A 25,466-nucleotide genomic window follows, 5' to 3' on the forward strand; every position below is an offset into this window, starting at 1 on the left:
TAAGTGAATCTATGCAGTTGTTAAGTTAGTAACATGGTTGTTGAGTGAATCTGGCTTCCCCACTGACTTTGCTTGTTAGAAGGCCGCAAAGGGGATCACGCGACCCCAGGAGACTGCAACCATCATAAATACAAGTCAGTTTCCAAGCATCTAAATTTTGATCACATGACCATGGGGATGCTGCAACAGTCGTTAAGTGTGTGAAAAACGGTCGTGTCACTTTTTCCATTGGTGTTGTAACACTGAACGATCACTAAACAACAAACTGTTGTTAAGTCAAGGACTACCTGTATCTGAACAGGAGTACAATTTACTTCTGTCACCAGGAGTGTCTCGTCCTGCTTAGATATAATGTCTCTTGAGATTTAAAGCACTGGCTGACCAGAGAGATCGGTATCTGTCAACCAAGATAAGTCAGGTCAAGAAACAAACACAATATATAATAGAACTCCACTCTATTGATATCAGCTCTAATAACATCTCGATTGGGTTTTCCCTTCCTTCTGTCTTGTATAAAAAGGCATCAATGCAGGGCAATTTTTGTTTTATTTCTCAAGCTCTCTTGTTTTCTCAGGCTAAGCTCACATTTTGCTAACAGCTGCTGCTTATTTTCTCCAAGGTGATTTCTATGCCCTCTTGCACCACCCTATGTGCTACCTTACCTCAAAAATGCCCGCTTTAGAATACATTCTTTTTGAAAGTGCATTTTGCATAATAAATGGACATTTCATTCTAAAAGTTTCTTTTCACGTTTTTCTTTGCACAATGCAACCTCTGCCTTTTCCTGCAATAAAACAAACATTGCCACTTGTGCCTCCTGAGATAAGGTCCCTTGATATATCTTTAAATGATGTAATCGGAAACCTGAAAATAAAGATGAACAGCTCAGAAATCATACGGATGATTGCAAAAATAAACATGTTACATTTTTTAAAAATAAAATAAAATAAAAACTGAAGCTTAGAATAACAAGTTTGCTTGATGGAAACATGAATTTATTTCATACAGGTGTCCAAGGATTATATATTTGCATTAGTAAAGGTCTAATTTGCCAACATAACCTAAGAAAACATGTTAAACTATGGTTTAACCATAGCAGGTTATAGTGGCCTAGTTCGTACTAGGGGTTAGCTATGCTTCAGGTAAAAGGGACGCGGTGGCTCAGTGGGTTAGGACGCTGAGCTTTGTTGATCAGAAGGTCGGCAGTTTGGCGGGTCAAATCCCGAGTGCCGCGTAACAGAGTGAGCGCCTGTTACTCGTCCCAGCTTCTGCCAACCTAGCAGTTCGAAAGCACGTAAAAATGCAAGTAGAAAAATAGGGACCACTCCGGTGGGAAGGTAACAGCATTCCGTGCGCCTTTGGCGTCTAGTCATGCCGGCCACATGACCACGGAGATGTCCTCGGACAAGTGCTGGCTCTTCGGCTTTGAAACGGAGATGAGCACCGGCCCCTAGAGTCGGAAACGACTAGCACGCATGTGCGGGGGAACCTTTACCTTTACCTTTACCTTATGCTTCAGGTAAATAAAACATTACATACTGGCCTGAGCATTACAATATTTATTTTACCAAAAATTAAGATTTGTTTAGATTTTATAAGATCGCTCAGTCTTGCAAAATTCTGATAGCTCTCCAAGATGTTCCCATTTGGATTTTTCACAAATTGAGAAAGTGGGAATTTGAGGAAACCATCAAAAAACAAAAGGAAACCAGGCCTCATTATTAATGGAATCCCCAATTAACAATTGCAGGGCCTTGGGGAACTCCACTAGAGTCCACGTTCTTCCACAATTTAATTGTAGAGAAAATGGACAAATTACTGAAACCTGCTTGATTGATGGGGGAGGTGTTGCCTTCTCCAAAATTTACTTAACTGTGTTTTGGGTGCTGTAGCAGTCACAACTCTGAAGTCCAGAGAAATGAAGTAGTAATTCTGTTCTAAGAGACCTCTGTGGTGGCTAGCTGCCCTGCTCTATAAAGTGTAGCTGATCATCAGCACCTTGAATTATATCTAAGTCTCTTCCTGAGTTTCTCTATCTGGTGTCAAGACTTACATATAATTCAAGGTGCTGATGATATAAGGCAGAGATCCCCCAATCCCCGGTCCATGGACCGGTACTGGTCCGCAGCATGCCAGAAACCGGTCCGTGCAAACAAGCGAAGCCCCATGTGTGGGATGCAGGCAGCACATGAAATGCCCCCTTTGGTCTGCTGAAAAACCTCTCTCCATGGAACCAGTCCTTGGTGCCCAAAAGGTTGGGGGAGGGGGGCATTGGTATAAGGTTTTAGCTTATTTGAGGGATCATCTGTCTTGCATTATGTCTGCCCATCCTGTTTGTTCTAACAAAGTCAGATTGCTCTGGGTCCCAACAATTAAAAAATATAATGTAGCGGGAACCAGGAAGTGAGCTGTCTGTCATTGCACCTATTCTTTGGAACAGTATTTCCATCAAGATCTTAATGGAATCTTCCTTTCTTTCTCTAAACCATTTCCCCCATGCATATATTTTGGGTGGGTATCTTTTAGCTGGGGGATAATGTTCAAATATGGTATGTTATTCCACCAGATGATTGCTTTTGTATAATCCTGTGTTCATTTTGTATATACCCTTGTTTCCTTTGCACTTTATAAAGCTAGCCACAGCCATTTTGGAAGTGGGTAGGCAATAATTTCACAGATAATAAGACTCATAGGGTTTCCAGCAGGCATTGGTGAGCTTTCCTGAAATCCAGCAGAAATTTCCACTACACCAGACATGTCAAACACAAGGCCCGGGGACCGGATCCGGCCCGCGAAGTGGTTTCACGTGGCCCGTGAAGCCATCCTGGAAACAGTGAGGGAATGGCCCACACTGCCTTGGCCCTGGCCCAGAGACCCTCCTTATGCCAGAGACCCTCAGATCTGTCCCACTCCTGCCCAGGACCCCATAGGCACCCTCGATGCGAACGATGTAGAGCTGGCCGTGCCCACCCAGTAGGCCATATGCACTCTAGCCACGCCCACCCAGTAGGCCACGCCCATCCTGGCCCTACCCACCCGGCCCCCTGAGGGCAACCACAATGCTGATGAGGCCCTCAATGAAATTGAGTTTGACACCCCTGCACTACACAATCATTTCCAAAGGTTAATTCCTGAAATCTGAGAGATATTTTAGGTAGACAGAGAAAAAAATATGATGCATTTTGGAACTAATAATAAATTTAAATTTCTTTATTCCTCTTTTTCCTGACGGTAAGAGCACATATTCGTGATGTGTATCAAGTGTTTAAATAGAAGAGAATATCAAATACAATCTATTATATACCAAGTATATATATTTTAGACGTATTATGGCTTTTTCTAACAGTTATTGTACTTTTAATAAACCTGTTCAAAATAAGCATTTACCACACAGGTGCTTTTGGATTCTGTACTGTAACCTCTGCAAAATCTTATTGTTCATCCTATTTATCTTTCAACTATCTACACAATAAGCCACAAACTTTCAGGTGTCCTTATTATCTGTGCATAAAATTATACAGAGTAATAAATAGCTTTTATATACAGTAGCATTATTTTTATAACATCAGTGTTGCAAAATATTTAGCATATTTTGATCACTATTTTGTTTGAAATATTAATACTATTAATTAAAATTTACTCACATCATAGGGTTGTATAGTCTTCTCACAATGCATATAGTTAACTGAATTAATGAAGTGCATGCTAAATTTGCCCATGACATTAACCAGATTCACTCAGATTACATGCTGAGCTATAAATTAGGCAGCCTCATTTTAGCCAACATTTTGGGCAAACCAGGCCATGTGTGCTACCTTAGAAGTTCAATTGTACTGTATTAAAATCAATGCTATTTTCTTAAACTTTTTAAATGATTAATTAAAGAAAAAGATTTGTCAATTAGAGATATTGTTCAGGTGGTTCCACTACTGAAGTGGATATACTCATTCTCTCCGTGCCTAGAGCTTGTATATTTTAATTTTAAATTTTTTTTAACACATGTGATTTATATGGCTGTTTTAATGTATGCATTGGTTTATTGAAATGTTGTCAGCTAGCCAGAATCACCTTTGGTGATATGTGTGGCCATGTAAATCTGATAAATTAATAAATAATAACATATCTGTTGACCTCCACTCTTTGTGAGATAAGTTTGTTATTCTAGTAAAATGCTAATGAAGAGCTTTTTTATCTAAGAGCAGACAGAAATAAAGAAGAGTGGGACAATAGAATTTCAGTCAGTCCAATTAATTACCAGTGGGTCTATAAAAGAACAGGAAACAGACGCTGGTAGCTTTGGTGATAATTCTGTTATTACACTTGAGTGGAAATTTGTAGATATACTTCTGTATTAAAATGAATATTCTAATGTTCACACAGTATGCATGAATAGCAATTAAAATCTTAATTGTTTATAATCTACAATTGTAATGGTCTGATGAAAGTATAGTATCACAAAATCACAGAAAGATAAGAGTTGGAAGGGACCTCGGAGGTCATCTAGTCCAACCCCTGCTCAAGCAGTATACCCTTACAGAATCACAGAATGACAGAGTTGGAAGGGATCTCAGAGCTCTTCTGAGCAAAATCACCAGCAAATTTCAACAATACTTAGTGTTATAAGAGAATGTAATTTCAGTATAGGAATTGTAATTTTAGGTTAATGTCGGTAAGATTTTAATATATGTTAATATTAATTTTTTAAACAGGTCCAAAGAAAGGGGGAGTGTTGGTTTTAAGATTAAAGGTGCATTAACTTTTTTTTTAAAAAAAACCTCTGTATACTGTCAAACCGAAGATTTACAGAAAGGAGAGAGCGATGACGTCCTTAAAAGATTTTATTGCAATATATGCCTTGACGTTAATTTATTAATCTGCCTTTTAAAAGGTCAAAAACAAATATTCATTTGTGGTTTTACCTATTTACTATTGTACCCTTGTAAACCACTCTATAATCCATCTTAATGAAAAGTAATATAAAATATCGCAAAGTCAACGTTAACACAGTATCATTACACAACAGGCTTAAACACGTCAGTTAAAAGACGCAGTAGTGTCGTGTGCGCAACCTAACACATCTTGGATAGTTTTAATCGTGACGTTTGTTTCTGTTTTACGTCTTGCACAAAACTAGCCCGTGGGATTAGTCTGTAGTTTAATGCATTATGCGAATCGAGAAAATGGGTTTGTCACTGGCCAGCTTGAGCGCGTTGTGAAAACACAAATGTCGTTTCTTTTTCACAAGTTGCCTTAGAAGACGGCAGGAACGCCGCAAACCAGACAAACCTACAAAAAGAAATCCTCGAATCACTAGAACAGGGGTAGGCAACCTCGGCTCTTTTATGACTCATGGACTTCAACTCCCAGAATTCCTGAGTCAGCATAGCTGACTCAGGAATTCTGGGAGTTGAAGTCCATGAGTCATAAAAGAGCCGAGGTTGCCTACCCCTGCACTAGAAGCTCCTCGCGCGCCTTCTTCGCGCGAAGGGATTCCAAAGAAGGGCAAGCTGTCACCGGAAGTCCGGCTCGCAAGAAGGCATCCTCGAAGGCTTTTTTTTTTTGAAGCCCAAAACAACCATGGCGGCGGCGGCGACTTGTTTCCCTCACCCCCGCCCCTACGAGAGGGGCGGCGAAAGAAGGAAGGGAGCGGGCGGTTTCGAAGCCGCCCGCCAGCAGCTGCCACCCGGCTGCCAGGCGGACGAGCTCAGCGCCTGCGGTGAAGCCATGAGCCGCAACGGCGGCGAGGCGCTAGGGAAGCTCCCGAGGGCGCAGGCCTTCCGCTTGCCCGGCCGCCACGGTTACGCGGTAGAGTTTTCGCCGTACCTGCCGGGGCGTTTGGCCTGCGCTACCTCGCAGTACTACGGGATTGCAGGTGAAACGGCAGCAGGTGGCGCGTGCGCAGTGACGGCAGCAGCAGTAGCAACCCTCCTACCTAAGCGCTTTCTGCTACCTAGATCAGGGGTCTTCAAACTTGGCCCTTTTATGACTTGTGGACTTCAACTCCCAGAATTCCTCAGCCAGCATGGCTGGCTGAGGAATTCTGGGAGTTGAAGTCCACAAGTCATAAAAGGGCCAAGTTTGAAGACCCCTGACCTAGATTCTTTGGTCGTGTCCAAAGGGTGGTTGGAGAGGATGATAGGCTGTCTGGAGCAGACTTGTCCTGTAACATGACAGGGCTGCCATAGGCTCCATAGGCTGCGTGCGTGTTTGAGGCGCTTCGCTTGGATAGAAGCCACTGCTCCTTTCCTGGGTTTCATGGGACTTGCTTCCTAGATTGCAATGCTAGGTTTTTGCAGCTTAGATTGCAATTCAACCCAGTTGATAAAAGTTCACCTTGGCACAGAAACGCGTACATGCTCTTGGTGAGCTAAAATTACAGTAACTGGGAGACTTCCAAGTGTGATAAATGCACATTTTTTAGGACGGTATTTTTAATAGATTCGCTCAGAGATCACGAAAAATCAGGGGAAGGGGCTTGTGAAGAAGCCGTGATAAGCGCTGTACACAATCCTCACGTGGGAAGAGACTGCTGAGGCTTTCCTGGGCGTGTGCTTTTAGGTTACACCCAGTTGGAATGAAGAAGCTCCGAGGGGAAAAAAAAGTTCCCTTCTTTTAAAGCAGAAATAAAACAGCTTTTGACATACGTTCAGTGGAAAAACGTCAGCTAAAAGCCCACATGCATCCTAAACAAATGCATGGTTCATTATAGTATTGTGGCTGGTAATTTTTTTATGTCTGATGTGGTTGAGGAAATTGATTAGCAACATAAATTTTGGGCTCAATTGTTCTCAAAAGTTGAGGACTACCTGTATGTCTCTTTGCAAATCTAGTATCGAAAATGTTCTTTGCCTTGTCTAATGTATGTTACTACAGCTAGGCCTCGACTTAACTACAATCGAACCCAACATTTCTGTTCCTAAGCGAGACAGTTAAGTGAGTTTTGCCCCATTTTGTGATCTTTCTTGCCACAATTGTGAATCACTGCAGTAGTAACATGGTTGTTAAGTGAATCTGGCTTTCCCATTGACTTTTCTTCTCACAAGGTCTCAAAAAGCAATTACATGGTCTTGGGACACTGCAACCATCATAAATATGAGTCAGTTGCCAAGTGTCTGAATTTTGATCACGTGAACATGGAGACGATGCAGCAGTTGTTAGTGTGAAAAATGATAAGTCACTTTTTTCAGTTCCAGTGTAACTCCGAATGGTCACTAAATGAATGGTTGTAAATTGAGTACCTGTATTGCATGTGAAAGTGAACTTCCGAAGATAACAAAAATGCCTTAGGAAAGAAGCATTCCCACATGCTGTGATATTTGAATGGTGTGCTTGAGGTTGCAATCCAAAAGGTGTACAGTACAAGAATGAAAAGAAAAAATAATCATTTGTATTGAATTAAAATTAAATTAAATGTAGTTAATATGGTAGCTCCCTGTCATACATTTAATCATTTTCTCCCAGTGATGGGGACAACATTTGAATAAGTTCTGGAGTTACATGTGAAACATTTGTGTTTCCGTTTTACATAGGGAATAAGTATACAATTAGATATTCAGTATAAGTTACACAGTTTATGATAGTCATTAGATCTATATGTTACTCCTTTAGCCCAGGATCTTGCAGACCAGATACCGCAAGAATTCCAATATGCTACTTTATTGTTATGGGATATAAAACAGAATCTTGAAAGTCTATAGTTTCCCTCTACCTTTTTTTGCACAAAATAAAATCAAAGCGGGCTTATTTTGAGTTTCTTTCTTTCTCATTCTTTCCATTTGGTTTCATTTGCTGTTTCTTTTACCTTAACTGTTCAGCCATTCCTTCCATAAGGTCATCTTAAAACTATATCTGAAGTTAATTGTGACCGTTCTGTTTTTGTACCCTAAAGTCAAAAAATAATCTTTTTTCAAATGTTTATTTGAAAATGCTTCTTCCTTCCTTTCCCCATCACAAGCTTTCAAAATGGTTTTTGAAATGTCCAACTTTGAAGGCTGTAAAAGGTAATACTGATTCTGCTTAACAACCCATGCTATAGAGATGTATTTTTACTGTATATGTAGTCTCTGGAGACTTATTAACTGTAAAATTCATCCAAGCATAGCATTAAGTATCAATGTATCCTGTACAACTTTTGAAAAAAAAAGATGGTAGAGCAGACGTCCCCAACCTTTTGGGCACCAGGGACCTGCTCCGTGGAGAGAGGTTTTTCCACGGACCGGAGGGTGTGTGGTTTTGTGTGCTGCCTGCATCTCGCAGATGGGGCTTTGCTGGTTTGTGTGGCCCGGTTCCTGGCATGCCGCAGCCCAGTACTGGCCCACGGACCAGGAATTGGGGATCCCTGTGGTAGAGCACATAATTTGTTTATAATAGGACCCAGCTTCAGTTAAAAGAATTAAAAACTGAGTGATGAAAGCCTCTCATACCCTAGAAAAGCACTGCCAGAGTAGCAATTCTATGTTAAATAGATATAATTTGACAAGGCTATAAGGTAGGCTTCAGTGTTTTCTAAAAGGGGTTCCCAAAGTTCAGCAGTTTTCAAGAATCTTACTCTAATTTAGTCCATATTATACTATACAGACCATTGTTTTCAGTGTGTTTTTTATTGTCTTCCATTTTAGGCTGTGGAACTCTAGTAGTGTTGGAACAAAATGAAGCTGGACTTCATCTTTTCAGGAGGTATTTTGTTTTTTCATAATAAAAGTAATTATTGCATAATCTTGTGTGTGGGGAATTAGATATTCTGATGTAGTTTGATAAAACGTAACTACCAAATGCACTTATACTGCTAAATTCTTGTGTGTTGATTTAATAGAATAGTATTGAATAAAAAATGAGTTGAAAGGAATATTGACAGTAGAACAGTTCAGAAGCCTTTAAAGCCTCAAGAAGCCTTTAGGTAGTAAGGACAACTAGAAATTTTTTTAGATGCAACACAGATTTATGTCTACTAAATTTTATTCAGTTTAATAGCTTACCGCAGTCTTGGAAAAGGTTTACTCCATTTTTGTTATGCACCAAAATATTCAAGTTTTTGTAAAGGGTATTGCCAGCTCCAAATTTTATCTCAAACCCCAAAGGTGAATTTGTCTTGAGACCCAAATATGAATCTTAATTCTGTAATCCTCATGTCTTTTTTAATTTATTTTACAGAAATTTCTTTATAGGACAAAACTCTATAATATAAACAAAATTACTTCAACAGGGAAGAGGAGGGAATGTTTTCCAAGGACTTTCTGATTACAGCATATTGTTTTGGTGAAATGTATTGCAAAATGGGGTGGGATTTTTTTTATTTTACAATTTTTATCTTCCATGGACAAAGACAGTAAACACCTATTCAAACCTTTGAAAGTATAGTATTACTTGTTGATTTAGAAATACTGGAAATGTCTTTCTCTTTTCTCTACTGTACAGGTGTTAATTTAACAAAAACAAATTTTTTAAAATGGCTTTCATTTTCTGTTACTTGCATTTATCCTTTCTTGTAGAGGGATATTTATAGCACACACATACCCCCAAATCATAAAACAAAAGTCAACTGCAGAGAGAAGAAGGAAATTGAACCACTTGCTCACTTTCCAAATTTCAAGATTCTCCTTTCATAAAAACATTGCATATGAAACTTGCCTACATTGGTACCACAAAAAGGAAAAACAACCTTACAACATTAAAGTCTACCAAAAAATAAAAGCTGTCAGCAATTACTTTAAAAAAAACTACCTTCCATTCCTTGGATCTGTTATGGTTAGTAGTGACAGGACATGTAAAATTTCTTCAGTGGAGTTCAGAAGATGTCAGTATCAATCAGGATCCACAAACACTGTCTGGCAGTCAAATGCCATGATCCCAAATCCTTAATTTCTACTCACACCAATACCAAACAGCACCAGTTCAATTGGAACAACACAAAAATCATTGGCCACGCTACCACCCACCACACTCTGTTTATAAGGGCTTCAGGTGTGGGTGTGTCAAGTGAGAGGCTTGTGATGGGTCAGGTGTGAGTCATCAGTGAGAGGCTGGTGATGGGTCTTGTGATGGGGAGATTACATCAGGTCAGGATCATTGGGAGGTGAACAGGTGGAGGTGATGGGGGGCCTTGTGTCGGTTGGTTGAGGATCGGTGCTGTCTCTGGTTGGCTGTGAGGTTGATTTGGATTCTGAGGGGTTCGTAGGCTGGTTGTAGGTCAATGTGTTGATGGCATTGCTTGTGGAATGCCAGGCTTTGATGAACTCATGACAATGACAGGTGGTAGCTTGGCCGATGATTTTAGTGTTGCTCCAATCGATGTCGGTGTGAGTAGAGATTAAGGATTTGGATTGTGGCATTTGACTGCCAGCTGGTGTTCAGGGATCCTGTTTTTTAATTGATGTGATGTTTGTCCTAGGTAGAATTGGTTGCAATTGTTACAGTTGATTTTGTAGATTACATTGTTTCTTTCATCCATAATTCCTGGCCGAGTGTGGCTGTGGATGTATGGGCTATTGCTATTTTTAGGGGTTGGAGAATTCTGGCTGTCATTTCCGGCACCCCTTTTGTGTATGGTAGAGTTTTTGCGTAGTCAGCTGTGTGATGTGTCGTGGTTTGGGTGCTGTGTGTCAGAATACGAAGTTTTTGGGATAGCCGTTATGGAGAAAGATGTCCAGTCGTTTCTCCTCTGTTTTTCTTAGTGTTGTGCTGCAGTGTGTCTGAAGAGGGTCTGGACCAGGGGTGTCAAACTCAATTTCATTGAGGGCCGCATCAGCATTGTGGTTGCCCTCAAGGGGCCGAGTGGGTATGGCCAGGGTGGGCGTGGCCTACTGGGTGGGCGTGGCTAGACTGCGTATGGCCTACTGGGTGGGCATGGCCAGCTCTACATCATTCGCATCAAGGGTGCCTATGGGGGCCTGGGCAGGAGTGGGACAGATCTGAGGGTCTCTGGCAGAAGGAGGGTCTCTGGGCCAGGGCCAAGGCAGTGGGGGCCGTTCCCTCACTGTTTCCAGGATGGCTTCGCGGGCCACATGAAACCACTTCGCGGGCCGGATCCGGCCCCCGGGCCTTGTGTTTGACATGTCTGGTCTGGACACAGCTTCTTTTCTGTGCGGTAGTGTGGTTGCTTGCAAAGCTGAGGATCTGGTCCATGTGTGTGGGTTTGCGGTCGATGCAGGTTTCCAGTCCTCTGTTATCTAGTCTTCTATCAATATTGAGGAATGGCAGTCTGTTGTCTGTTTCCTCTTCACGTGTAAATTTGATCCCAGGGAATATGTTATTAAGTAGAGAGCGTTTGATGATGACGAAGGTGTTATCAATGTAGCGTGTTCAGAATTTTGGTTGGATGATTAGAGCTATAGATTTGAATTTTTGCATGACTCCTTTTTCTAATTACCCACCCGTGCACCTTGTACTTGCTTGTACATTTTCCTGTTGAACTTGAAATATGTGTTGAGGCATAGATCCAGGAATTTCACATTGGTTTCTGTAGACATGGAGTGTTCTGTAATGGCATCATCTTTGTGGGTTTGGTGTTTAGTGAGTAGGTGGTGTATGGCTTGTTTAGCCAGGTCGATGTCAGTTGAGGTGAAGAGGGCAGTGATGTCAAACAAGACCATAATTTCTTCCTCGTTGATCTTGGTGTGTTTAATGCATTGGAGAAATTGTTCTGGGTAGTTTATTGAGTGGGTTGAGTCATCAATCAGGATCCACAAACACTGTCTGGCAGTCAAATGCCATGATCCCAAATCCTTAATTTCTATTCACACCAACACCAAACAGCACCAGTTCAATTGGAACAACACAAAAATCATTGGCCACGCTACCACCCGCCATGCTCATGAGTTCATCGAAGCTTGGCATTCCACAAGCAATTCCATCAACAGACACATGGACCTACAACCAATCGATGAACCCCTCAGAATCCAAATCAACCACCCAGTCAACTAGAGACAGCACCGAGTGTCAACCAGCTCATGCAAGCCCCCCTTCCCCTCCACCTGCAGTTCACCTCCCAATGACCTTGACCTGATGTAACCTACTCATCAGAAGACCCATCACAACCCTCTCACTGATGACTCACACCTGATCCATCACAAAACCTATCACAAGCCTCTCATTGATGACTCTCACTTGACCCATCACAAGACCATCATTTGACACCCCCACACCTGAAGCCTTTATAAACAGAACACTGACAGTGACATCCCCTAATTCTGAAGATGTTACCTCGCCTGTTACCAAAACGTTTGGAAGCCAACCTACAAGCTCAAAGAACAAACCTTCATTCTCATCCTACACACGAACTAGAGATATTTGTCACTATTGCAGCCATGTAAAACAGATGTTCTCTTCATTAAAACTGCAAAGGGGGTTTTCCATCAAGTAATCTGTAAGTAAAACATCTAACAACTGGTAGGACATTTCTAACTACAGATCCATAACTTGTTTGCCAACAACATATAAGTAACTTGTGGGCATAATTACAAACCAAATCTTTTTCTGAAATTTTATTAAGGTTCATTACAGCATAAAATACAATGAAAATAAAGATTAAGAAAAGGAAGGGGAATGCATGACTATAAAAAAGGAGAGAGAGAAAGGTACTGTATTCACTTCCAACTCTTTTTCCACCATAGTAAAATTCTAATATTTATTATTTATTTATTTATTCGGTTTATATACCGCCCTATTCCCAAAGGACTCAGGGCGGTTTAAAAGGCAAAATTTAAAAACAATCCAATATAAAATTAAAATAAATTAAATTAAGTCTAGCCACAAAAATTAAATCACAATTTAAAAATATTAAACATTAAATATGACTTCAGCTTTTTAATTACCTATAATTGTTACAAGCCAATTCTATAAATCTTCCAACTAAATTTTAATTTCATTTTTTCTGTTTTAAACATAAATACCAGAAGCAATATCCCAATAGAAATAAGACCAAATAAAATCTCTTTGTTAAAAATAATTTACGTCACCATCTTAAAATATTTTTTATCTTTTTCTCCCTCTTCTGGGAAGTGATAACTATATTTATTAATCTTTCTAAACTATCAACAATTATATTAACAAAACTCATTCATTCAAATTCTTTAACCTTACAGGGAAAACTCTTATATTATTTTTAAAACTCTAAACATTTTTCTAAACATTTTGTCTTTATAACTAAAAGCAATTCTAATGCATCTTTTTAAACTCTCTTAACATGCAATATATATTTTCAAATTCACTTTCAGTAATATTTTTGCAAAATTTAGGAATTAAGCATTATATATCAAAGAAAAAAAAGAATAACCCATTTTATAAGCACAAAATAATGCATTGAACTTTCTTTTAATTACCTGCTTGATCAAACCAATAGAAAATCCATCCTAATTTCAATTAGGTTATTAAATTTCCTTCCAGCTTGTTCTCATAAAGTATAACTTGAATAGACTATAAAAAGGCATTTGATTCCATTTCACATAGCTGGATTGAGAAATATCTCAGTCAGTACAACATTTAACAATATACGAATAATTCAGTGACGTTTTGGTGATCAAAGTTGATCGCTAATGGAGAAGAATTAGAAGTTGGAATCAAATGTGTAATTTTCCAAGGTGATTCATTATCACCTTTACTCTGTATACTATCAATGGCCCCACTGACAATAAGCTTGAAAAAGACAAACTGTGGATATGAACTTCATGAAAAGTTGGATCTATTTGTTTCTAGTAAACTAATTTTTAAAATGTCGAATGTTAAAAGCGTGACATCAACCCCCTCCCCCAATACATTCTTTGTTTAAACAAGCTCATAGTGGAATCTGTGACGGTTCCTGTCTTTTCACAATTTCTCTCTAAGATAAGTTAAACTGAGTGAATGTAGTTCAGTGAAATGTTGTGACTTGCTAAAAATTTCATTCCAGGTTCTCCCCAGGCCCACATAATCATATTTTTTGGTGAGGTGTAAATTTTTGGTCTGAGATTGTGTGTTGGGTGAACTTAGCTATTATATAAAAATTTTGTATCTTTAAATAGTACCCAGTTATATTACATGCTATATTCTTGTCATAAATTAATATATTCGCTTTTGGTTTAGTTTTGACTGGAATGATGGTCTATTTGATGTGACATGGAGTGAAAAGAATGAACATGTGCTGGTCACCTCTAGTGGAGATGGATCTTTACAAATCTGGGATACAGAAAAACCTGCAGGTCCTTTGCAGGTCTATAAAGAACACACTCAAGAGGTATAATTAAATATAGTCATTTTTTGTCTAGAACAAGATAGACCAGTGGTGGTGAATCTATGGCACACATGCTGGAGGCGGCACTCAAAGCCTTCTCTGTGGGCATGTGTGCCGTCACCCAGCCCCGCCTCCCCCCGTGGCCCCCTCCTCACCAACAGCCCCCCCGGAGGAGAATCACACCTGGGTGCGGCCTGCGCGGAGCAACGCAGCCAAGGACATGGCAGCCAGGCAGTGGAGACAAGACTCCGCCCTCGCGCCCTGTCACACGCAGATGCTGCTGCAGGGCGTGGGCAGAGGGCTTGGCCGCCATGGTGCTGCTGGGCTGCCTGGGTGATCTGTGGCAGGCTGTGGAGGCAGTGGGTGGCCCTGCGGGCAGGTAGGTTGAGGCGGGGGCAGGCAGGGGGGTGGGGCGGGGGCAGGTTTTGGGCACTCGGTCTCCAAAAGTTTCTCCATCACTGAGATAAACTCTTCAAAAAGGAACTCTTTGTTCTTAATAAAAACAGTAATTGAAGTTTAAAAATACCAGAATTTTCTTCACTTGTATGAATTGTGATTGGATAATCCCTCTGATTTATCCTGCTATTGCTTTTGTAAGTTTCTTCTCTTTATCTTTTCTTTATAAAAATGTTATTAAAATATTTTTTTAAAAAGAAATATACTTTGGAGAAAATAACATTTGAAAATATATAATAACTAACAAGCAGAATTTCCATTGGAAATTGCAATGTTCTATCCAGCAATATATTATTCTCACAAATCTTGTATCCCTGTTTGAATAGCAGTTTTGCATCACTGAGATCAATGAAGATTATTTTTGAGTATTATGTAACATAATGATTCTGTTAGTTCTATTGGGGAAAAATGGAAAGATTTTTTTTAAAGTGTTACAGTAACTATAGAAACACTACAAAGGTTATGTTATCTAAAATTACGCTATTTTTTTTCTTTTTCCAGAAAGATTGTGGTATTTTTATATTGTATGAACTTCTGCCATATAAAACAAGTTCTTTATTGGCTTTCCTACACATAACTTTCTCTGCTCTGCAGAATACATAGGTTTATCACTTTGTAGAACTATGCTGATTGTCCCAAGATTAATAAGAGAAGCTAACGTAAAAATGTATTCATTGTCTTTGTGGCAAAGTTAGAATCTTAAAATAGCCAAAATTTGGAGCAATCCAAGTATACCTTCTCTAAGGGGTTTGCAAAATGTTTTGAGATCAATTATTCTAACAAATGTTTTGAGATCAATTGTTCTAACTTCATAATTTTCATAATTTTAAGGGTAGGCGACTATTGGTAAGATTGGAATAGTACAGGGGTCTTCAAACTTGGCCCTTTTATGACTCATGGACTTCAACTTCCAGAATTGCTCAGCCAGCGTGGGAATTGAAGTCCATGAGTCATAAAAGGGCTGAGTTTGAAGACCCCTGGAATAGTTGTTTCTACCGTACACTGGAATATCTTTCGCCAGACTGTTATAGAAGTAGGACATTTCAAAATCCAGTTGAATTAGCCTCAAGCATTTCTCACATTTCTTGCCCTTCTGTTTTCTTATTTTACAGGTTCCACATTTAATTATGTAAAAAATTCAAAGGCCTGTCTGTGGGATTTTCTCCACCTGGCAGCTTTTTGTTTCTACCAGCGCCAATTGTCCACTAATGAATGAAACAGGCTTAACATCCTCAATTGATAAAGTAGTTTTTTTTCTTCCTTTTATTTGGATATCATTTGAATCCTCCTTATAGCCTCAAGGCCTTTAAAATGTGTTAGGAATTGTCATCCATTGCCTTTGAAGAAAGTCAGTGACATGAAACAAAAGCAATAGAAGCAGGAAACAGATCGGCTGTGATGATCAAAGACATGGAGAGAGGGTTAGCAGAGATTGAGTTTAACCATTGTCCTGTGCTAGTGATTGCCTCAACTGATTCAGAGAGCAGTTTTGGGGTAGCCTAACTTATCTTCTTCTAAGGAGTTATTGTCAGATGAGGCCACTGCGTTCGCCTCCATCAGGGAAAGTGTGTAGTAATAGGAAGGTGTGCAAGGAATGAATAAGCATGTGCCAAGTGCAGCTCTTCGTATGGCATGTACAGTTGTACATTCTTCTTTAGGAGAAAATATGTGTTGAAGAAATCATCCTAAAAGGGTAAGGAAGGTAGCAGTGGTTGGGAGAAGAAGCTTTTGGGCAGGATGATGAGTTTTTGAGTAAAGGGTTGGTTTTTTTGCCTGGGTTGACTAAAAGTTTCCCATTCTAGTATTAAAGACACACACACATACACTTTTGAGTCAATGTGATTCTTGACAATTGCCTGGGGAAGTCCTTTCAGGTTTCTTGTAAGGCTTTTCGCAAATGGGCTGAAAGAGAACGACTGGCTCAAAGTCATCCTTCTAGCTTTAGTGCCAGATACAGTTACAAAAGAAATTATTTGAAGAATTAATGTATTTTTCCAGACATGACTGGCTGCTTCATAAACTGCTTCCAGTTGTTGTGGCATGCCTGTACATGGGCAAAACACTTTATTTTGCAAGGAAAAAGGCAGAGAAGAAACTTCTCTGGGCTTTTTGGCTCACCTAATCAAAAGCAGAGGGACGTGATGGCTCAGTGGGTTAGGACGCTGAGCTTGTCGACCAGATGGTCGGCAGTTTGGCGGGTCGAATCCCGAGTGCCGCGTAACAGAGTGAGCACCTGTTACTCATCCCAGCTTCTGCCAACCTAGCAGTTCGAAAGCACGTAAAAATGCAAGTAGAAAAATAGGGACCACTACGGTGGGAAGGTAACAGCGTTCCGTGCGCTTTTGGCGTCTAGTCATGCCGGCCACATGACCACAGAGACTTCCTCGGACAAATGCTGGCTCTTCGGCTTTGAAACAGAGATGAGCATCATCCCTTAGAGTTGGAAACGACTAGCATGCCTGTGCGCGGGAACCTTTACCTTTAATCAAAAGCAGCAGTTACGGTAATTAATGCAGATAAACTTAAACAATATATTAAGCATTATTTTATGTTGTTGGTATTTGGAGCGATCCCTGTTCTATGGTGACCGTGTTAAGCAGGAGTCATATAGTCTGCAGGAGTATTTTGTTGCAACCCATCAGGGTTAGCTCTTCTCAAGAGGAGGTTCACAAGCAGTGAGTGCCATCAGGCTTTTGCTATATTAGTCTTTTGAGAAATATGTTCAGTTGCTGAAAATTAAATATTCTGACTCTTCTACAACATTAGAAGTTCTGTAGTAATAGTTCATTAATTGGTTAGTCTTAAGACGGTATCTAAGAAAATAAAATAAAGGTAAAAAAACATTCTACTCCCAGGGTAAAAGAATATTGTTTTGTTTTGGGCAGCCTAGTTAATTGATAAAATAGTCTGACCATCCTTTGAAAATAGTCTTGTACATAGTGTTTCAGTATCAGTCTTTGAACAATATATTTAAAAAACTGTTAATACTGATACACCATACTAGAACTAATTGGATCACGTCAGGAAGCTGCATTTATCTTTTAGCAAATTTAAAAATAGCCCTTGGGCTTGTGCAATTTTTCCATGCTACACCAATTGTAGATGAGTATCTGAACTGGGATATTTGCAGTGGTAACCTAGTTTTTATAACGGGCTGTGGTTTTCTCCTGGAGATTATCTTCTGTGCACAGTGGATGCAGTACTAGAAAAAGAGAAAAGAAATGTGCAAATCTAAGAATAACTGGGCAGAAAATAAAGAGTGAGCAGTGTTTGGACCAATGCTTTTAAAAACTATAATTGAGGAAATAGCAAGCAATAAAACAGATCCATTCTTCTGAGCAAAAAGAATTCTTGAAATATTATCGAAAACCACAATTGAGTGAGTCTTAATTTTCTGTCTTAGGAAGAAAAGGTAAAGATTACAGTTATTACCTTGCAATAAATAAAAGGATGTACCAACTAGCCATACACACATTGGATACACAGACACACAACCACACACATATCTATGTATCTATATACAAGTATATTTTAGTATAAATGGACATGCGTGCATAAAATTTCTTATGTGTCACAATCTAACAAATTCTTGGGTACCTTCATAAATAGTTGATTATTGATGTGCATATGTATTAAAAGAAACCTTTTATTTTGAGTTGTAGATTTTCATTTTTCAGTCTTGAACCTTGATATATAGTGTTTATTTCTCTTACACAGTATAGTCAGTATATTCTTTCAGTATCAGGACAGGAAATATGCTCTAATTATGGCTTATCCAATGTGTGCCTAGCAAGCTAAAGTGTGTCTAATATTTACAGGTCTATAGTGTTGACTGGAGTCAGACCAGAGGAGATCAGTTAATAGTATCTGGATCATGGGATCAAACAGCAAAATTGGTATGTGTGTACTTCAGGTTACTTAAATTGCATATTGGTTTAACATTCTAAAATAATATTCTCAGCGTGTTTTCTGTTCTTTTCTTTAACTGATAACTACTTGTTTTCTTTTGTTTAAATTAATATTGGTTAAAAAAAAGAATGAAAGTGAGATATCTAGTTGTTTTGTAATTACAGTATTTAATGAATTCACTGATCAAGTGGGAAGAGTCACGAGATGTATTTCTTTTTTTTTATTGAAAAGTTTTACAGTACATTTTATCTTTAACCATCCCCCCTCCCCCCCTACCTAACCCTCCCTGTCCCTCCCCCCTCCCCCCCCCCCCGACTTCCCAAAGCTAAGTACAAGGTATAAAAACAAAGAACAATCATAAACGTCCATATGCTAACAACAATAAACTATTAATTCTGTCGCTCTCTAGCTCATATAAGATAACTACAAGCAATATTAATATTACATATAAAAAGAAAAAGAAAAGAAAAAAGACTTATTCAAATGCTAAATGAAACTTTTTAGTCCCATATTTGTTCTGGATATAATCAATCCATTTTTCCACTCCATAATATAACGTTCTTGCGAATGATCTTTCAAGTAAGCCGAGATCTTTGCCATTTCCGCCAGGTCAGAAACCTTTAGAGTCCATTGTTCTATAGTCGGCAGTTCCTCCTTCTTCCAATATTGACCTATTAAGAGTCTTGCTGCTGTAATTAAGTTCAACATCAACTTAGTGTCCACAACAGTAGCATCTGTAATTATGCCCAACAAAAACAATTGCGGACAAAACTTTATCCTTTGCTTGAAGATCTTCTGCATATTCCACCAAATTTTTATCCAAAAAGCCTTAACCTTTTTACAGATCTACCATATATGAAAATATGTTGCATCTTCACCACCACACCTCCAACATTTTGGCTGATAGTTCGGATACATACTTGCAAGCTTTTTGGGATCTAAATGCCATCTATAAAACATTTTATAAAAGTTCTCTCTTAAGTTTTGGGCTTGTGTGAATTTTACGTTCCTCACCCAGATCTTTTCCCACGTGTCTATTGTAATAACTTCTTGAATATTCTGGGCCCATTTTATCATACAATCTTTAACAAGCTCTGCTTCTGAGTCAATTTCTATCAATGCAAGATATATCCGTTTGATATGTGCTGGACCCTGATTTCTAATTTGCTTTATCAAATTTTAATCAGTCATTGCAAAACCAATTTTCTGATCTTCTTTCCACCTGGCCCGTAACTGAGTATATTGAAACCAAGTTTGAACAATCTTCTCATCTCGCAAGAGGTTGTACGGCTTCAAACACCAGACATTTCTTTCCAAGCTTAAAATCTCCTTATACGTAGTCACATCATGTTTGAAACCAGCATGTATATTTTCTATTGCGTGTTTTGGAATTGCCCACAATGGTATCTTACAATCTAACTTATGTCTGTACTTCTTCCAAACTCTCAGCAATGCCTGTCTTAAAATATGCACTCTAAACACATTATCTACCTTCTTATCATACAACAAATATGCATGCCAGCCAAACAGCAAGTCGTGGCCCTCAAGATTTAATAATCTCTCTTGTGTCAAATTAATCCAATCACTTATACCTGCTAACGCAGCAGCTTCATAATATAATTTAAGATTAGGCATTTTAAGACCACCTCTTTCACGAGTATCCTGCATAATCTTAAGTTTAACTCGTATCCTTTTCCCTGCCCAAACAAATTTATTGATACCCCGTTGCCATTCTTCCAAATTAGAATCTTTTTTAAGGACCGGTATCATTTGAAATAAAAATAAAAATTTAGGCAGGACATTCATTTTCACTGCTGCAATTCTTCCCAGCAAAGACAATTGCAGTTTTTCCCAACTCTCCAATTCTTTTTGAATTTTCCCCCATAACTTTTCATAGTTATTTTTATATAACTTTGTATTAGAGGGTGACAAAAACACCCCCAAATATTTGACCCTTTTAACAATCTCAAATCTAGTTAATCCTTCTAAAAGGGCCTTTTGCGATACTGTCATATTTTTGGCCAGAATTTTAGTTTTTTGTGCATTAACTTTAAATCCAGAAACCTTCCCATATTGCATTATTATCTCCATCAGGTCCACAACAGAGTTTTCTGGCTGGGTCACCGTAACAACCAGATCATCTGCAAACGCTCTCAGTCTATAATCCTGATCTCTAATTTGTATACCCTTAATTCTTTCCGAATTCCGTATTTTTACCAATAATATTTCCAATGTTAAAACAAATAATAAAGGTGATAACAGACACCCTTGTCTTGTGCCCTTCTCAATATTACATACTTCAGTCAGACTATTGTTAACTATTATTCGGGCAGTTTGTTTTTGATATAATGCCCTAATTGGTTGCAAAAATTTATCCCCGAAATTCATTTTATCTAAAACTTTCATCAAAAATTGCCAATTCAATTGATCAAAGGCTTTTTCAGCATCTAGAAAAATTAGCGCCGCAGGGATCTGGTTGTTCCTTTCCAAAAACTCCACCACATCAACTATATGCCTCACATTATTTTTCATTTGTCTACCACTAATAAACCCAGTTTGATCCCCATGAATCACCTGTTGCAGAACCCTCATCAATCTGTTAGCTAACACCTTGGCAAATATCTTATAATCTGTATTTAAAAGTGATATCGGTCTATAGTTTTTTACTTGAGTAGCATCTTGGTCTTCCTTCGGAATCAAAGAAATAAAAGCAGTTCTCCAAGATGGAGGCACCTTTCCCCCTCTCTGAATTGTCTGTAACAGTTCCTTTAACGGCTTTATCAGCTCCAATTGTAAATTTTTGTAGTAAGCCGCAGTCAGACCATCCGTGTCTGGCGCTTTATCCACCTTCAGTTCCTTAATTGCTATAAGAATTTCTTCTTCTGTTATCAATTGATTAATCTCCTCCTTTTGTGCTTGCGTAAGAACCGGGATGCTAGCATTCTTCAAATATACATCAATGTCTTTTTCATTAATCTTCTCCTTAGCATATAATTTAGAATAAAAATCCACAAAGGCTTCCTTAATAAGATCCTGTTGAAACACAACCTTTCCCTTATATTCAATTTTATCTATATTAGAAGCCCTTTGCTTTTTCCTTAACCTGTAAGCTAGCCATCTACCTGGCTTATTAGCATTGCAAAAAGTATTATGCCTAGCAAACCGTAAATTGGTTGCCACTTGATCAGCCATCAACTTATCAAATTGTCCTCTTAATAGGTTAATAACCTCCTTAATCTTCACATCCAATGGGTTCAAAATTAGGGCCTTTTCTTTTTCCCTAATTTCATTCTCCAGTTCTTTCCTTCTAACTTCCAAGGTACGTCTGTATTTATTATTCATATATATCAACACCCCTCTCATGTAGGCCTTGCTAGCATCCCAAACCATGTCCATAGAGGTATCCTTATTCATATTAATTTCAAAGAAATCCTTCATCTGCTGTTTACATTCTTCCACATTTCTCTGATTTCTAAACAAATTCTCATTTACGCGCCAAGAGCGCCTATCCCTATTGTCCTTATTGATCTCTAACCAAACTGGGCTATGGTCAGAAATAGTTCTTGCACAGATCTTTGCCTTCTTAATCCTAGAAAAAAAGTCATTAGTCAACAAAATAAAATCAATCCTGGAAAAAGATTGATGTCTATCAGAAAAAAAGTATAATCCTTTTCATGTAGATGTGTATCACGCCAAATATCTCGCAGTTCCAAATCGTCCTTCATTTCAAAAAAGGATTTAGGCAATCTAGCATGACTCGGAACACGCTTAAAAGAACCAGCTTTGTCCATCTGTACGTCTAAGACACCATTCCAGTCTCCCATAAAAATAAAAGATTTATAATCCAATTGGGTAACCTTTGTGTGTAGTAAGTTAAAAAAGTCAGCTTGTTGTTGATTAGGAGCATACAGTCCAACTAGAAGCGTTTTTTTACCTTCTAACAGCAAATCTATCATAACATATCTTCCTTGCTTATCTACTTCAATTAGTTCCGCTGTTAGAGTACTTTTAACGTAGACAACCACTCCATTTTTCTTGTTCATCGCAGAAGCAACAAATTGCGTACCCAACCTTGAGTTCAATAAGTACTTTTGGTCCATAACCCTAATAAGCGTTTCTTGCAAACAAATAACATCAGTCTTAAATTGCTTTAAATATTGAAAAACTTTCCTTCTCTTCTGTGGTGAGTTTAATCCATTAACATTCCAAGTTAAAAATTTAGTCGCCATGCTTGGCGTCCCAAAGTTTTTGGAGCACGTCTGCAATGGCCCCTGTAGCTTCCTTAGGCCGCGCCCCTCCCACAGCTTCACTGTAAGTATGCTTTGGAAGTTCCATTACTTTCTGCTGGTCTTGCTCTTGCTCTTGTCTCGCTCGTCTTAAGGCGGCACGCGTCATCCTCTGCTCTCCAGCAGCAGCTGATGAGACTGTAGCTTGATCTCCTCCAGCACCATTCTCCTCTGTCTGTCTACCTTCAGCGTCTTGAGGCTTTCCCTCTCCAAATCCCTTTGCAGCTTCCAGAAGTGATAGAGGGGTTGCTTTTAACACATTGCTGTAAAAATCACGTGCCTGAGTCACAGTAACCAGACAATGTCTTTTACCTTCATGCATCACCACCATTCCGACTGGAATCTCCCATCTAAACTTGATATCACATTTCTTAAGTTCCTGTGCAAGGAATGCAAAATCTTTCCTTCTCCTTAAAATCTTTGGAGGAATCTCTTTTAGAACCAGGACTTCTTGCTCAGCAACCACAAATTTAGTTTCGTAGGCAGCTTGAATAACTTCATCTCTAGTTGCTCTCTTTGTAAAATAGACCACCACATCTCTAGGTAACTTCCTCTGCCTTGCAATCCATGAATTAACACGAAAGATTTTATCCATACTTCCCTCTATTTCAGATGCTGGCTGGCCCAGTACTGCTTCCAAAGCCTCAGAGATCAGCTGTTTTAAGTCTTCTTTAAGCCCCTGATTCTTATAGCATACTGCATCTGATGGTACTGGACAAGGCTCAATTCTCGGTCCATTTTGTCCCTTATATTTTCATTCTCTAGTACCTTTACTTCTAATACAGAGTTCTTTTGACTAAGATCCTCCACTTTTTCATCCAAACGTTGCACACATTCAGCCACACTTTCAATTGTAGACAAAATGTCTACCCTCATTGCACTAAACTTCTCTTCCATCTTCTCCTCCAATTTCTCCAATTTCTCCTCCAGCTTTGCCTCCAGCTTTTCCATCTTATCATCCATCATATCTGACATTACTTGCGATTGCTTTGCAAAGGCATCTTGTAAGTCCTTAAGTGTCAATGCCAGAGGAGGTGCAGGAGGAAGCAAAGCTTCAACGAAGTCTGTTGCACCGGGGAAGTTCCTGCACTCCGAAGAGTTTTAGAAGTTTTAGCCGCCATCTTTCCCCACTTTCACTTGTTGCGTACTTTCACTTTCAAGCTATAATCCATTGAGCTAGAGAGTAAAGATAAAAGTCCACTTCACCTTGACCTCCTGTACCGCTCTGCCTGCACCTTGATACTCAAGAGTCTTTCCTTCTGGCAGGGGTGGTTGCTAACGCCTGGCTCTGCTCCAAAAATCACGGAGCAGAGACGCTGCGCAGCTCGGAGCAACCCAGGCTTCGGGGGGGCTCAATCCTTCAGCCGCCCAAACTTTCAGCTCAGGCGGCCCCGGAGAGCTCAACCCCTACCTGGGGCCTCACCCCCTCCTCTTCTCCCGAGGAGGGGGCTTCAAATCCACCTAAACAGCTGATCGGCGCTGTTTTCGATGGATAAACACAGCTGTGGAGCGGACAGCCCGGAGACGGCTGTCTTCGGCGCCGCGTCGCCACCGGAAGTGATGAGATGTATTTCTGTACATAACAAAACTGCAAATTGATCAAGACTTGCATATGTGATTGTTCTTTAAATTATTTCAATTATCAACCGCAATCCAGTGCGGTTGATCATTGAAAGTATGGACCTTGACTTATGACTAGTTGCTTAGTGACCATTCAGAGTTGTAATTGATGCTGAAAAAGCTACTTGCAACCCAGATTTGAAATTCTGATGGTCACCCCCTCATCCCATGTCTACATTTCTGAGTGTTTCTAAGTCTGTTCATTTCTATTTCTTTCAGAGAGAGAGAGAGAGAAAGAGAGAGACGCTTCCCAGTTTTAAAAGGAAAAGCACACTCAAACCAAAAATTTAAAATCTTCAATTAAAAGTGTTAAAACTATAGTTTTTGCAACTCGGTCTGTGAAAGTGATAGTTGGACTAGTCTTACATATGATGATATTAAGAACATGCAAGCATCTAAATCTAGCCAAAGAAGCAGCTAATTTTCAGAAAGGCATAAATTAAAACTGTTTTATAGGTACACATTATGGCAAATTTTAGACTTGCATTTTTACACTGGGCAATAACTCTGTGGGAAAGCAATACATTTGTTTCATGACAATAATTGCTTGTTTTAAAAGATAAAGTCGCTCTCCAAAGTAGGAGCTATATCCTGAAAGTAGGTGTACCAATTATCTATTTGTTTACATTTTGTCTAGTGGGATCCTGAAGTGGGACGGCCATTGTGCACATTCAAAGGCCACGAAGGTGTCATTTATAGCACCATATGGTCTCCACACGTCCCCGGCTGCTTTGCCTCTACCTCAGGTAAAAGCTGCAATTTCTATTTATTTGTAGCAGGAGCACTTCAATTACATTCAATTGTTCTAAAATTCCGTCCAGCAGATGGTGGTATAAATTTAAATAAATAGTGGAAGGAATGAAGAATGTGTAGCTATAATTAAAGAGCAGGCTCAGTTGTTATCTCTTAACTACACATATCTGGCCCCTCTATGTGGATCAGCAACTGTTTTAATCAAGTGAACCAATAGCAGTTTTTCATGCTGTCATTTC

General features: G+C 39.3%; 1 protein-coding gene across 1 annotated transcript in view; it reads left to right on the forward strand.

Moving 5' to 3' along the window:
* Positions 1-5,621: 5,621 nt before the first annotated feature.
* The window catches only part of PEX7 (peroxisomal biogenesis factor 7), a 66,205-nt gene continuing 46,360 nt past the window's right edge, over positions 5,622-25,466 (forward strand). The window contains exons 1-5 of the mRNA XM_083368475.1: positions 5,622-5,872; positions 8,619-8,676; positions 14,056-14,206; positions 18,478-18,555; positions 25,112-25,220. Of these exons, the coding sequence (XP_083224601.1) occupies positions 5,725-5,872; positions 8,619-8,676; positions 14,056-14,206; positions 18,478-18,555; positions 25,112-25,220 (544 nt within the window). The 5' untranslated portion in view covers positions 5,622-5,724. The remainder of the gene's footprint in view (positions 5,873-8,618; positions 8,677-14,055; positions 14,207-18,477; positions 18,556-25,111; positions 25,221-25,466) is intronic.

This window comes from Vipera ursinii (assembly GCF_947247035.1).
Source record: "Vipera ursinii genome assembly, chromosome: 1".
Classification (NCBI taxonomy): Eukaryota; Metazoa; Chordata; class Lepidosauria; order Squamata; family Viperidae; genus Vipera; species Vipera ursinii.